Below are 14440 nucleotides of genomic sequence, written 5' to 3'. Positions count from 1 at the left end.
AGGGTGGGAAGGGATAAATTTAGGAGACTGAGATTTGCAAATGTTAACCACTATGTGTAAAAATAGATAAAAAACAAATTTCTTCTGTACAGCACAGGGAACTATATGCAGTATCTTGTAATAACCTTTAATGAAAAAGAAAATGAAAATGAATACATGTGTGTGTATGTACAACTGGGGCATTATGCTTATACCGGAAATTGACACATTGTAACTAACTATACATCAATAAAAAAAGCAAATAGGCCATATCTTGCTTCATAAAATAAAGTAACAAATTTTCAAGAACTGAAATCATAAAAAGTCTGTTCTCTAACCATATGAAATTACACTAGAAATCAATAACTGAAAGATACCAGAAAGGTTCCAAACATTTGGAAATTAAACAACACACTTCTACATAATCCACTGGCCAAAGAGAAGTCTCAAGAGAAATTATAAAATATTTTGAATTGAATGACAATGAAAATATAACATATGAAAATGCATTGGATGTAGCAAAAATAGTGCTTGGAGGAAAATTTATAGTACTAAGTGTTCATATTAGGAAAAGAGAAATGTCTCAAATCAATCATCAAAGTTCCCACTTAAATAAAAAAAAACTAGAAAAAGCAAAATAAATCCAAAGCAAGCAGAGGGAAGAAAATGCTACAGATAATAGTAAACATCAATAAAACTGAAAACAAAAACAGAGAAAAATATGAAGCAACTGAATGGGGAAAGTAATAAAACAAAAAAATTGGTTCTTTGAAAGATCAACCAAATTGATGTTTCTAGCAAGATTAACAAAGAAACAAAGAGAGAAGATAAATGAAAAAGTTTATGCAAACATTAAAAGCACAAGTGAATACTACAAACAACTCCAATTTACATAAATTCAACAATTTAGGTGAAGAGGAAATGAACCAATTTCTTAAAAACCAAAACTCACCGAGGATGAAGCAAATAGTCTGAATAGTTCTATAGCTATTTTTGAAATTGAATGTATAGTTTAAAATCCTTTCAAAGAAAAAAAAGAAGTATGTAGGTCACAATGTTTTCAAGGGTGACTTCTATCAAACACTTAAAGAAGAAATAACGTCAGTTTTACTCAGTCTCTTCCACAAGGTAGAAGAGGCAACACTTACCAGCTCATTTTAAGAGGCCATACTAAAATCAGACGAAGACAACAAAGAAGAAAACTATAAGTCAGTATCCCTTATGAATATGGACATAAAAATTGCCAACAAAATATCAGCAAATTAAATCCAGCAATATATAAAAAGAACAACACACCAAAATCAAGTGGAGTTCACTCTCGGAATACAAGGCTGCTTCAATACCTGAAAATCAATCAGTATGATCTGTCATATTCATAGTCTAAAGAAGAAAATCAACATGATCATATCAGTTGATCCCCCCCCCAAATTTTACATAATTCAGCATCGATTAATGTTAAAAATTCTCAGTGAACTAGGAATAAAAGAAAACCTCCAAACCTGGTAGGTGGCACCTACCAAAAGTCTAACTACCATCATACTTAGTGGTTTGGACTCAGTGCCTTCCTCTTAAGACTGGGAGCAAAGCAAGGATGTCTACTGCCCCCACCCTACCCAGCATCATCCTGGAAGTCCTAGCCAGTGCAGTAAGGCGGGGAAATGAAATAAACAGGTATAAGAACTAAAACTGTCCCCATTTGCAAGTAAGATGATTTTTACGTAGAAAATTCCAAGGAGTCCATATACCCACCAAAAAAGTCTTAGAAGTAATATAAGGTCAATGTGCAGAACTCAATTGAATGTCTATATGCTAGCAATGAATACTTGGAACCCCAAAATCTTTTAATAATTGCACTTACAGTATCTCCAAAAAATGAAATACTTAGATATACACAGGATCTATATGCTGAAAACTACAAAACGCTGATGAACAAAATCAAAGAAGATCTAAAAAACAGACATAACATGTTCATGGATTAGAGGACTCAGCATTATAAGGATTTTAGTTCTTCCCAAATAAATCTATGGATTTAATGCAACTCCATAAAAGTTCCAGCAGGATTTTTTGTAGATACAGATAAGCTGATTCTAAATTTACAAGCAAAGGTAAACAGAAGAAAGTTAGAGGAATCTTGCTACACAATTTTAAGACTTACACTAAAACTAGAATAATCAAGAAAGTGTGGTATTTGGTGAACAGACAGACACAGAGACCAACGGAGCAGAATACAGAGCTCAGAAATAGTTCTACAGAAACTCCTGTGAAGGGCTGAGCGGGGATGAGAGAGAGAGGACCGCAGCAATGGGCGGAGGGGAAGAAAGAAGAAGGGAAATTCCTCCTCCGGGGGAGGACCAGGGTTGTCTGGATCCCGCCCTGGTCGTCCTTCCCCTAAGGCTCTGCCCTCAGCCTCCATCCTCAGTTCTACCTCTTATTTTTCCCTCCCCTCGCCTGTTCTGCTGCTCTGTTACCAGCTGTCCCGGGTGGACTGTGTGCTCCCCAAATTCATGTCTGCCCAGAACCTCAGAATGTGACCTTGTTTGGAAACGGGGTCTTTGCAGATCAATTCAAGTTAAGGTGAGTTCATACTGGGTTCAGGTGGGCCCTAATCCAGTGACTTCTGTCCTTATTAAGAAAACACACACAGAGAGAGACCACAGGGGAAGGATGCCCTGTGAGGATGGAGGCAGACTTGGAGTGACATGTCTATAAGCCAAGGAACGCCACGGGCTGCCAAGAGACACTTGGAGCCTCCAGTAGGAACCAGGTCTGCCAATACTCTGGTTGGGACTTCTAGGTTGTACACCTGAGATGGAACATATTTCTGCCAGTGGAAGCCACTCCGTTGTGGCGCTTCGTTATGCAGCCCAAGGAAAAGGGGCTCCCTCCTGCTGACCTCCAAGCAGTGCTGGATCCGAGTGGGCATCTCGACAATAAGTGTTTCCATTAGCTTCTGGAGGGACTGCAGGGTCTCCCTGAACAGATCCTGAGGGGAGACGAGGGACTCAAACGACGGCCGGGCTCTCAGCCACCCCCATCCCTCCGTGCTCCTCTCTGCACCCTGGGTCTCCCAGGATGCCTTCCTTGAGAGATCCCGCCCCACAACTTTTCTCCTGCATCTCGAGGGCCACTTGTCTGCCATGAACGTGAAGGGATTCCCTTGTTTCCACCAGGACACAGATGTCCGCCTGATGTGTGCTGTCCCCGCGGGCTGGGAGCTCCCTGCCATCCCAGCCACCCCGCCCCTGCCCCCTGCTCCTGGGCGCTCAGCCTGGGACTCTGCCCCCCGGACTGCGGGGCAGCTTGGCTGGAGATGCAGGGGCCAGCCTGGCAGTCAGCAGGGAAACTGGTTCACAAAAGCTAGGACAGCAGATGTGTCTCTCCCGTCTTTCAGTGAATGAAGTGACCCTGCCCAAAACTTATTTTTTCAAGTTTTTTTTTTTTAGTTTAGTGTTTTGGGGGTTGGCAGTAATTAGGCTTATTTATTTAATTATATTAATATAATATGTATTTATATCATATAAATATAAATCTCCTGGGACTGGAGATGGAACCCAGGACCCTGTGCGTGCTAAGCACACGCTGTATCACGTGGGCTATACCCTCCCTCCCCAAACCTTATAAACCTCATAAAGAAAGCAGGTGATCCACCTAGGAGAGCTCCGAAAAGCAGGGGTTGGCTGGCAGAACCAAAGCAACATTTGTGATCGTCCCAGAGCTGACAAGGAGGGGAAAGGAGCAGGGAGGCAGCTCTCCCTGAAATAAAGCCCGCAGAAGGAATCCACCTCCAGAGCCAAGCTCTTCCTACTGGAGCAGTAAGAGCCGGCCCCAGACACGGGAACCCTGTCAGGCTGGCTCCCCACCCGAACCAGATTCCCCCTGAGGCAGGTCTAACGCGGACACAGGCAGAGGAAACCCACCTCAGCCCTCTCTGTGGGGACCTGTCCCTCCCTCGTAACAAGACTAAATACGAACTGACAAAGAAGCATCACCAGACCGCGGATGGACAGAAGGCCCAGGACAAACAAGCACACGGCTGGCCCTGAAGCAAACCAGACGAACTCAATAGAGAGCAGAACACGTAACCTGTTTACACTTTTATTCAGAGCCTCAAAAGATTCAAGAGACAACGGCATCTCTAATAAACAAGAACAACCAGTCAAGGTAAAGGAGTGACCAGAGCCCACGGAGGAGCCCCTGGAGCCAAAGGCACAAGTGCACATCAGCAGCCTCGGCCCCCGGGGGACGCCGCGGGCCCTGCAGGAGGGCGCCCTGGGTCTGTTTGACCCCACAGGCCTTTAGCAGAGCCCCGTGCGAACGTCCCAGCCCGGTTTCAGTCGTACGACAGTTACGAAGTCAAGGACTGAGGGCCCGCCTCTGGGCCAGAGGATTGAGTGGCAGCAGGGGCCACCTGTAAGCGCCCCCAGGGAGGAGGCGTGTCTCCCGAGGGAGTTCAGACTCACCGCCTCCGACCCCTTCCTCATCGGAGGCCTTCCCTCCCAGGATTTTGTCCTTATTAAGTTAGGTGGATGAGCCTTCCATAAAACTGCCAGGCCTGTCCATCTCGTCCTCTCCGAAATAAAATTAAAATGCAGAGACAAGCATCAAAGAGCGAATTACCACGTTGGCACTGGCCTCCCGGGGACGGGACGCCTCCTTTCGCAACACATCTGTGGGCGGCAGGCAGAACACACTCTTGCAGCACGCCCGGAGCAGCTCTGCTCTCTCCTTCACCTCTAAGAGGGGCCTGAGCTGCCTGTGACCCAGGGAGGAGCAGACCTGTAACCAGACAGTGGCGGCCGGCAGCAACGGCTGAGGAAGGTGTGGAGAGAAGGGGGACATGGAGGGACAGTGGGCAAGGAGGTGGAAGGTGCCAGAGGAGAGGTGATGAAACAATAAAGGGAGGAAACAGTAAGAAAAGGGGGAAAGAACCAGGAACACGGAAGGAGAGGGGCACAACGATCACAGGAAATGGCACTGACGGTCTGGGGTGACGTGCGACTTTCTGGTTCCCCAGATGTTTGGACGGGATGGGGCATCTGTGACGGGGCGGAGGTGTCTGGTCAGGGACAGCCCTGAAGGCAGAGGGCAGCCTGGGGCAGAAGCCACGGCAGGTGCCCGTGGACACGGTAGAGGTGGTCTTGGCCAGGGGCTCCGAAAATCCCACCTAAAGAATCTTGGCGCAAGGAAGCAGCAGGCATTGCCTCGTGGGGGCTCACTCCTGCCTGGGGCCCTGAGGCCAGAAGCAGAAACTAAGAGGTGGGGACACACTGGGGAATAAAGAGCCGCGTGCAGGCAGAGCAAGGAAGACAGAGCAGCCGGTGTGCTCACCTGAAGTCAGTGACAATGCTCATCGCCTTCTGCCTGATGGGGCTGGAGATGGAGGTCAGCGGCTCCTCCTTGATGAGCTCCTGTGACACACACGCCCGGAGACCAAGAGGGTCCGGAACATCTCTCTCTCGCCTGCCTCCCCCTCCTCCCACCCCAGAAGGTAGAACCTGGAATCTCCAGGGACGTCCGTCCTCCCCACAGTGGCAGCCCCCATGCAGCACCCACCCTTGCCCTGACGATGGGAAGGGAAGGGAAGGAGGGGGAAGAGGGGCACGGGGAATCGGACTTCTCCCCTCAGGGCCCAGCCTGGGAGCACTGCCAGCGGTGTCCGGGGGGACCCGGCTGCCCTCCCCGCGGCAGGGGCACTCACCACCATGAAGGCCACCATCTCCAGTTTGTGGGGGAACTCCAAGCGGAAGGCCGCGGGCTGGCTGCCCAGGACCCCGGTCAGCTTGGTCAGAGCGTCCAGGTAGTCCAGCTTCAGGTTCTTGTCCTGAACGAAGCGGTGTGCTCAGGCCCAGGTGGGGATGCGCTGGGGCGGGGCACCACTCACACGGACTCTGGTCATGAGGAGCAAGGCCCTCTGTGGCCTTCCCCAGGCCGAGGCCCCGCAGTTCCCCGCCAAGGGCAGCTCAGGAAAGGGAAGCCTGTGGCGTCCACGCGGGGGAGAGGCCGCTTCTCACTGCCCCCTCGGCAGCGCCCCGGTGGCACACTTAAATTAGGGTAAGTCCAGCTGCCTTGTCTCTCTCAAGGTACTGTCTTTCCACTGAAGAAGTTCTACCGAAGGATGTCCAGGTGGATGGTGGTGGGGCCGGGAGTGGGGAGGACTTCCTCCCCTACCCTGGGGACGTGTGCTCTGGACAAAGAGCGGAAGCAGGAAAATCAACTGGGGCTCCCTCTAATGCCCCCGAATGCATCTTCCAACAACTGTGTTAGGGAACTTAGGTTTTCCTCATCCCTTCGTCAGAGAGGGCAGCAAAGAGCCCAAAGGCAGACGGCAGCAGGCCAGCAGGGAAGGAGACACTTTCAACAGACCTCACACCCCTGCGGTCTCCTCCCCCAGCCAGTTAGCGTTTCACAGCAGCAGGATTAAGGAGAAGGACTGAAATGCAGAAGAGGCAGTCACTGTCCCATCCCCACCACGGGTCCCGTTCAGGGCCAGGCATCTCTTCCTTGCAGGGGAAGAGGGAGAAGGCAGGGATGGGTGTTGGAGACACCGAGCAAGCAGGAGGTACCTTCTCCACGATGCAGTGGCGGTAGTGCTGCAGGACCAGGGCCAGGATGGCGTCCAAGTGCTCGAAGGCGGCCGCCTTGCTCTCTGAGACAATCTTGCTGTAGCACAAGTAGATGGTGTGACAGACCAGCCCCCACTCCCTGGGCTGATGCTCCTGCAAGGGAGGGAGAAACTCACCTTCCCGTCCGTGCGTCACCCTATCCTCCTTGCCTGATGGGGACGCAGCGGTTCAGAGAGGGCAAGGTTGGGTCCAAGGGCTCAGAAGGCCAGACGGGGCCGTGGAGTGGTGAACAGCTTGGGGGCTGCAGATGGTGACACCCAGGCCTGAAGCATGGCCGTGAGGGAGGGGAGGGGGGTGGGTGAAACCTCCCCGCAGTTGGTCAGAGGGAAGCAAGCATTTACAGGGGAGGCACAGGCCTCAGAGACGTGGGGGGGCTGAGGCGGTGGGATGCCTTGGAAGGCTTTGAGGGGAGGCCAGCAGAGCCCCCAGGGGCATCATCACCTTCATCAGTCTGAGTATGAAGGATGAGGCCTTGTCAGTGAGGACAGCACCGTATGCCTGCAGGTGGTCCAGGGCTGTCTTCAGATGCTTCGTGGACACAATGCTGAGCGCCACGGCGATGCCCTGGAACGGGGAGAGCCTCAGCACCACGCCACGGCTCAGGGTGAGCCCGCGCCTGCTGTGCCCCCACGGAACCAGGGAGCCAGAGAGAGGAGGGAGACGAAAGGGAAAGAGAAGAAATGAAGGGAAGGGTGGTTCCCTGCACTTGAACTGTTTAAAATCCAGATGGAGAACCAAACATCCTTGCAAGAAGTAATTTAAGCAGCCAATTATCCCAGATTATGAAAACTTAGAGTATGGCTCTGTGGCAGAGCGTATGCTTAGCATGCACGAGGTCCTGGGTTCAATCCCCAGTGCCTCTAATAAATAGATAAATTAATAAATAAAATTTTAAAAAGAAAAATTAGAGTCACAGATCTGTAACATTCGGGGATTATCAAATTCGACGCTGCAGAATAGAGAATACTTCTGTGCGCTAGGAATTTGGAGAAGGGTTCTTCTGAGGAGGGAGTGGACGGGAGGAACAAATCAAGGCACGTTATGGACAAAGTTGGACACTAACCAGAGAGAATCTGGTGGAGAGGGACGACTTACAGACACTGCTAGTGTTTCCAGTCCAGGAGAACAGGAAACAGTGGAAACTCAGACCAAAATGGGCAGGTGGAAAGGGGGGGCCGTCTACGGCTGGGGAGAGAGGGAGGAGTGAGTCCCTGGAAGTGCTGTGTGGGACGCAGTGGCTGGGCAGCTAAGTGGAAGTGTTGACCGTGGCCAGTGGGTCTAAAAGTTGGCCTGCCAGCTGTTTGCCAGCCATGCCATTTGTGCCGAAGGAGCTGCTGCTAAGACTCTGCAGAATGGAAGGGACCTGGGGACAGTGACAGGTGCTCCAGGACACAGATCTTCAGGATGGGGTAAAGTATCAGTGGGTCCTGTTCTGGCCTCCAAGGAGGTGAAGGGGAAGCTCTGCCTAGTTAGGAAGCAGGGATTCGGGGGCATCTGAAGGGGGTCCTTCTCTGTCCCTCTTCTCATGCCCTCCCTTAGCCCTTAGTGGGTGGTCTGGCTTGCGAGGTTTGAGCTTCCAGCCACACTGCCGTCCTGCCTCTTAAACTGTGTCCCCCTTTGCCAGTGGCCCCACTCACCTCTCTCTCCTGCAGCTCCTCGTGGGCAGTCTGCAGGAGGGAGGAAAGCATGCTCTTCAACAGTTCCGTGTTCCGTGTGGTCCGTAGGCAGAAGCCGAATAACTTATACAGGAAAGCCTGCGGGGAGGGGAGGAAGGCAGGGTTGGGCACCGCTTGGACCCAGGTGAGGGCAGCCTGCGAACAGCAGCTTCCACGAGCTTTGTAAGTGTCAGCCCTGCTCCGGCCGCCAGCACTGGTCTCTGGGGGCGTCTGGAGGAGGCAGTGACCCCGCAGAGCAAGGGCTCAAGCTCGCTGGAAGAACAGCCTGCATCTCTCATTCCTCAGCCTCTTAGGGGAGGGACCGTCTTTCAGAAACTATCCTTGATCCACAGACTTCTCACTTCCAGCTAGGAAATAAAACAGTCCCTTACATTTGTGTAATTTTAATAAAAGTTGTGGAACTGCGTGTCACCTCTCTCTCTGCCTCCTCTCAACGGCAGTGGCCTCTGCACTCACTCACCACGCGCTGCACTCACTCACCCCACTCCTGCCTCAGGCTCTGCGTTTCCTACCTTCTCTGTCAATCTGACTTCTGCCACTTTCCAAGTGAGGCAACTGAAAGTGGAGGCTGAGACCCTTGACCCAGATGACAGCGGGCACAGAAAGGCCAGGGCGGGCAGCCAGGCCTTTATCACCACCGACCTTGAGCTCCAGAGTAAGGACCCTGCTCCCCGCATCAGGCCCGGCCCCAACCAGCCGCACCCTCCAAGGTTACTTGAATTAATCTCGCACTGCACCCAAGGAGCAGCTCCACCAGGTTACCGAGCAGCGGCGGGTGCAGTTACCACAACAGACGGCGGCTCTTGGTAAGGCCTAAAACGCTGAGCACAGGTAAGCTACTTGGACGTTTTGCTCCTGGGTGACCCCTACTAGCTCCTTGTCTGACCGTCCCTCGACCCCTTAGGACCCAGGAACAACTTTCGCCCTCGCCCCAAGGCCGCTGCTTCGCGCCCGGCCTGCAGCCCTACCCCCCAGGCCGCTCCAGCCCATTCCCCCAGCAACGTCCCCACTGGCAACTGCCCCGCCGGCCACAAAGACACACCTTCTCCTCGGCTTCGTCGCTGAAATAATTTATCCTCTCCAAGATGACGCTGAGGAGCTGTTCCAGCCACTTGTCGTCACCGATGGCCAATAAAGACTGACTTGAAAACTGAGAAAGAGGGAGGGGAGGAGGACCACAGAGGAGAGGGGGGTGAGAAGGGAGCAAGAGATGGGCCGTGCCTGGGGCCTGAAGAGGGCTGAGGGCAGGTGGGGGGGGGCCCAGGGAGCTCACCTGGAGCAGCCTGTCCTGCCACTCCTTCTGACTCAGGGTCTTCTCGGTGTGATCTAGGAGAAGAGAGAGCTTGGGACCCCTCCGGCCAGAAGGCCTGGGCAAGGCCAAAGACCCCGCACCTGCACACTGTGCCAGGGCCAGAAACCCGCCATCTCACTGAAGTCACATCACGTCCTATATAAGACAGCTGCTCTCCCACTGTACAGAGGCTCCCGGAGATGAAGGACTTTCTAAAGGTCAAACACACATGCCAGTCAGTAGCAGAGTGAGGATACAAATCTGGGTCTGCCTGGTTCCAAAGCCCACACTCTCCCCTGAGCCGCCACTCACAAGAAGGGGCAGGAGTCACTCTGGGAACACTGGAGCCACAGAACCCTGGACTGTGTGTCTGCTCAGCTCAGAACGTGGCCCTGAGCAGCAAACCCATCCGGACAGCATCTCAGAGGCACAGAGAGGCTGCTCCCAGTCCTCGTCACCCCCAGGAAAGCCCATCGTGCGCTTGGGGCTCCGTCTCTTCTGGATTCTGCCTCTTGCCCCAGCTTCATTCCACACCCCCCCACCAACTCCTCACCATCCAGGATCTGCAGCATCTTGGGGATCTCCTTTGTCCACAGCCAGCCCACATCCAAGTTGATAATGGGGTGCAGCGAGGTGATAGGATGCAAGGCATTCAGTAGCCTTAGCGAGCTTACACCAAATTCCTTTTCTCTATAGGGTTTCAGGGAAAACATCTGAGAAACGAGAAAAGCAAGAAGGAGGCAGAGAAAGGATTTAAGGGAAGAGAAGAAAGAAAACTAGAATAAGCCATAGACAGACAGAGCAGGAGCAAAGACCTCCCCCATTCCATCCCCCCTGCTGAACTCCTACATGTGCTCCAAGATGCTCTTGAAACGTCACCTCCTCCTGATGCCTTCCCTGAAGACCGAGTCAGCCCACTGCTCTTCTAGGATCCCAGTACACCCTGCGTATCCCTCTATTGGTACACGTATCGCACGGCATTGTGGGTGGTTATTCCCAGGCTTGCCTTCCCCGCTAAGACTGTGCACACCTCAGGGGCAGGTCTCTATCTTGTTTCTCCAAGTGTTCAGAATGCCTAGCGCACAATGTCTGGGCAAACAGAGAAACTCAAAACATACGTGCCAAGAAAATGAGATCCAGAAAGGCATGCAGACTTGTCCAACGTCAGCAAAAGAGAAACTTAACAACCATGTAGGAAACAAGCCAGGCCTTCCCATTCCCCACTTCTTCCTCAACTCTGGGCCCAGCACTAAGCCCCGAGTTCCCTCCTCCAAGCTCTTCGACCTGGACCACCTCTCCCCAGAGCTCCAGTGATCCTTGGCTCTACCATCTTATTCCATGTCCAGCATAATACCTGGAAGAGAGTAGCACTCAACTATTTGTGGAATGACTGGAATGAGGGACGGATGGATGGATGGGTGAATGGATGGATGGGTAGAAGGGTGGGTGGGTGGGTGGATGGATGGATGGATGAATGGATGGATGGATAGCTGGATGGGTGGATGATGGATAGGTGGATGGGTGGATGGATGGATACGTGGATGGGTGGATGGATGGATAGGTGGATGGGTGGATGGAGGGATGGATGAGTGGATGGATGGATAGGTGGATGGGTGGATGGATGGATAGGTGGATGGGTGGATGGATGGATAGGTGGATGGGTGGATGGATGGATTAGGTGGATGGGTGGATGGAGGGATGGATGAGTGGATGGATGGATGGATGGGTAGATGGATGGGTGGGTAGATGGGTGGATGGGTGGATGGATGGATGGATGGATGGATGGAGATGTAGTACTCATCCTAAAATGACTTACCACAAGGTGGACCAGGAGTTTCTGTGGGGAGATGAACTGGGTGGCTAAGTTAAAGAGAGGATAAAAGAAGAGGACACAGTCAGTGCCAGCTCCAGGGTGTCCCGACGGGCAGCGCACCATCAGGACTCCAGAGGAGGAGAAAGAGCAAAGTGCAGAGGGGACATTGGGCCAGTGCCACTGGGGCCTGTGACATTTTCACTCAGTCTAAAGAACAAACCATGACATGTTCAGCTAAAAAAAGGGGGAAAAAAGAAAAACACATCAAGGGATGTGCTGAACAGATGTTCTCACCCAGTCCCGCCGCCCCTGGGATTAGAAGTCAAGGCGTGAGATCAGCACAGAGTGAGGAGCAGAGTCGGGGCAAAGGGAACTGAGGGCCAGGAGTGTCCGTGTGCACGTGACACTGAACTAACAAGGTGCTGCTGCCTCTCGACTCCAGCGTTCTAACATGAGGAATAGAGGCATGAGGCAAGCGCGCCTGGGCCCCTCTTCCAGAGGGGGCCCCTTTCACCCTCAAGGCCCCAGGGGCCCCTTTGCCTCACTGGCCCCCCAGGCCAGCCCAAGCTCCCGGGCACCGCTCCCACCCCACACTCCAGGCCCCCGGGAGTCTGCCTCTGGCGGCTGGCACCTCCCCACGGCTGCCCCTGGGTACTCACGCTGGAGGTGGAAGCCGCTGAGGTAGGGGACCTGGCCCAGGGCCCGGGCCCTCAGGGCCATCTCCGTGGCCGTCTTACTCAGCGGCACGAAGGCCAGGCTGTTGCTGGGCTGACACAGCAAGGTGATCAGCTTAGGCAAGGGCACCTGGCGGGGGTGTGGGAGGGCTTCAGGGCCAAGCTCCGAGTCAGCCCCGGCACAAGCGCTCACCCTCCCTTCCTGCACGTGCAGCCCCTCACCCCACCCACATTCTCACCCCTCCCCACTGCACGTGGTAAAACACAGCCAGGTCCTGATGAAAATGACGGCAGGGAGGGCCTGGTGAGGGAGAGGGAACCGTGTACTTCACGGGGGAACACTCTGGAGAAGACAGACTCAACAAACGTCAGGGGACAGAGCTTGCTGGGAGGGAGAGTGACTCCAGGGAGGAGGGGAAGTGACGCTGGCCTCCCCCCCACTCCCCCCCAGCCCTTCACCCAGCGCTGACCCACACGACCTTCAGCTCGCTAGAAACTCCAAGGACCCTGAGAGGCCGCGGAGCAGGCGGGGCGTGTGATCACCCCCTTTTCACAGGAGGAGAAACTGCAGCCTAGAGAGCAGTTTTCTCAAGACACTACAGCCAGGAACAGGCCTAGCAGGACCCAGATTCACCAATCATGACCTTCCTCTGCTCCACGGAGCCACTTCTCAGAGGCCCTAGGGGCCAAGGGAGGTGGGGAGCAGTACAAGAGACAGGACAGGGGCTCGACGGGGGTGCAGTCTGGGGGTCAGGGCAGGGATCTGGGAGCCTGACCCTGGAGGTTTGTACCATCTGTAGGATTTTGGAACACTTTAGTTGGATGTCCTCTTCATTCTGGAATAAAGAAAGGAAAGAGTTAAATCTGAACCCAAAGCCAGCTGAGCCTCCTGGCTCACTGCTCAGGGTTTGAGACACCTCCAAAGCCCCTCCCCCTTCCCCTCTGCTCACCCTCCCCGTGCCCTGTGCCCCTCACCCCTCCCTCTGCCCGCCCCCCTGGCCCCGCTCACTGAGCGGTCAGACTGGCAGAGCTGGATGGTGTAGTCGATGACGACGTCTCCCTGGGGAAGGGTCAGGTAGCCGAGGCGGCCCAGCATCTCAAGGAAGCTCAGAAGGGTCTTCCGCACCTGGGGGTCGCAGGCCATCACGGCGCAAGACAGGCCGACACGTCAGGGACCACCCGTCTGATCCTGCACGTCCCGGTGAGGGCTCAGGCAAGCAGAGCAGGTGCGGGCGCCTTCGGTGAGGGGCCTCCTCTCTCCTGACTCCAAGCCCAGGGTGACGCCTTGGTGGGCTACCAGCGATGACAGGTCACCAGTCTCCGAACCCGACCACTCCGTGCCCCACCCTGGAGTTCCAGCCCACTTCCGTTCCCCCCACCCTCCTGGAGGACCCCAGGTACTTAGCTGGCCCATGCCCTGCTCCCCAGAGACATGAACATGGGTGGGAGTGTGGGTGGGGCAGAACCTGCGTTCAGGTAAGGTCCCACGTCCTGGCCTCCACAGGGAAGGTCAGGAACAAATCCTACACGTCAGGAGGCCCAGCCCTCAAGCTGCCAGCTCCCCAGGACCCTTCTGAGGATTTAGGACTTTGTTTTCAGGGATGATGCCACTGCCGTCCATCCGACACCATGAACCACTGCTCCCCCGCTCCCCTGTCCTGCACAACTCAGAGCTAGCTCCAGTCTGCTGCCTCGAAACCTGGCTGCACAGCTTGTTAAAAACAAGGCTTCTCAGACCCCATGCCAGGCATAACGTTTGGGGTCCTCTCTCCCTGAGCAAACTGCATTCTCCGAGGGCAGAGCTGGTATCTTTCAGAGCTCCACGTCTCCATTGGGCACCCCAGTGTCACCCGCAGAAAAGGCTCAGAACATGGGTAGGAGCCACCTGTCTGCTTTGCAAACCCTCCTTGGGCTTTGAAGACCCCAGATGTAACTGGTGGGCGCTGGTGTGAGGCCGGAACCAGCTTGATAAGGGCGCCTCACCTCTCCTGCTCCCCAGCCACCTCCCCTCTGCATTCTGTGTGGCCCACCGGCCCCAACACTCAGCCTTTGTGCTCACTGGTTTGAGATCCTCCTGGATCAGCACAACGATGGAGTGCATCACCTCACGCTTGAGCGTCTCTGTCTGGGGCACTGGAGAAAAGACAGATGTGCAGCTGGCCACCAGCTGCCTCCCGCCTCCTCTGCAGCTTTGGGAGCCACAGAAGACAGGCAGGAGGGGTCCTGGGCACAGCCCTGGTCCTCAACGGCCAGGGGGACTCCCTGGGGATCCACCACCGTCCCTCCACTCCGAACCAGGCTGAAGAGTGACCTACATGGTCTCTCCCTCAAGCTGCCATTTTAGCCCTGGCCCCTGGGGGCCCCACAATGCCCGCAGACCCACC

At 54.1% G+C, this 14440-nt stretch overlaps 1 protein-coding gene across 2 annotated transcripts in view; it reads right to left on the bottom strand.

The window, feature by feature from the left end:
* The window catches only part of LOC107034210 (maestro heat-like repeat-containing protein family member 1), a 63653-nt gene that overhangs the window by 17828 nt on the left and 31385 nt on the right, over positions 1-14440 (bottom strand). For both annotated transcript variants that reach the window (XM_072954422.1, XM_072954423.1), the window contains 15 exons: positions 14116-14189; positions 13066-13182; positions 12848-12892; positions 12042-12186; positions 11386-11429; positions 10123-10282; positions 9552-9604; positions 9321-9428; positions 8240-8356; positions 7044-7166; positions 6543-6695; positions 5678-5800; positions 5308-5387; positions 4597-4732; positions 2873-2962 (listed from right to left, as the gene is read on the bottom strand). In XM_072954422.1, coding sequence (XP_072810523.1) covers positions 2873-2962; positions 4597-4732; positions 5308-5387; positions 5678-5800; positions 6543-6695; positions 7044-7166; positions 8240-8356; positions 9321-9428; positions 9552-9604; positions 10123-10282; positions 11386-11429; positions 12042-12186; positions 12848-12892; positions 13066-13182; positions 14116-14189 — 1568 coding nt within the window. The remainder of the gene's footprint in view (positions 1-2872; positions 2963-4596; positions 4733-5307; positions 5388-5677; positions 5801-6542; positions 6696-7043; positions 7167-8239; positions 8357-9320; positions 9429-9551; positions 9605-10122; positions 10283-11385; positions 11430-12041; positions 12187-12847; positions 12893-13065; positions 13183-14115; positions 14190-14440) is intronic.

The sequence above is a fragment of the Vicugna pacos genome, chromosome 34 (genome assembly GCF_048564905.1).
Source record: "Vicugna pacos chromosome 34, VicPac4, whole genome shotgun sequence".
NCBI lineage: Eukaryota > Metazoa > Chordata > Mammalia > Artiodactyla > Camelidae > Vicugna > Vicugna pacos.
This window is presented reverse-complemented; position numbering and strand designations above follow the sequence as displayed.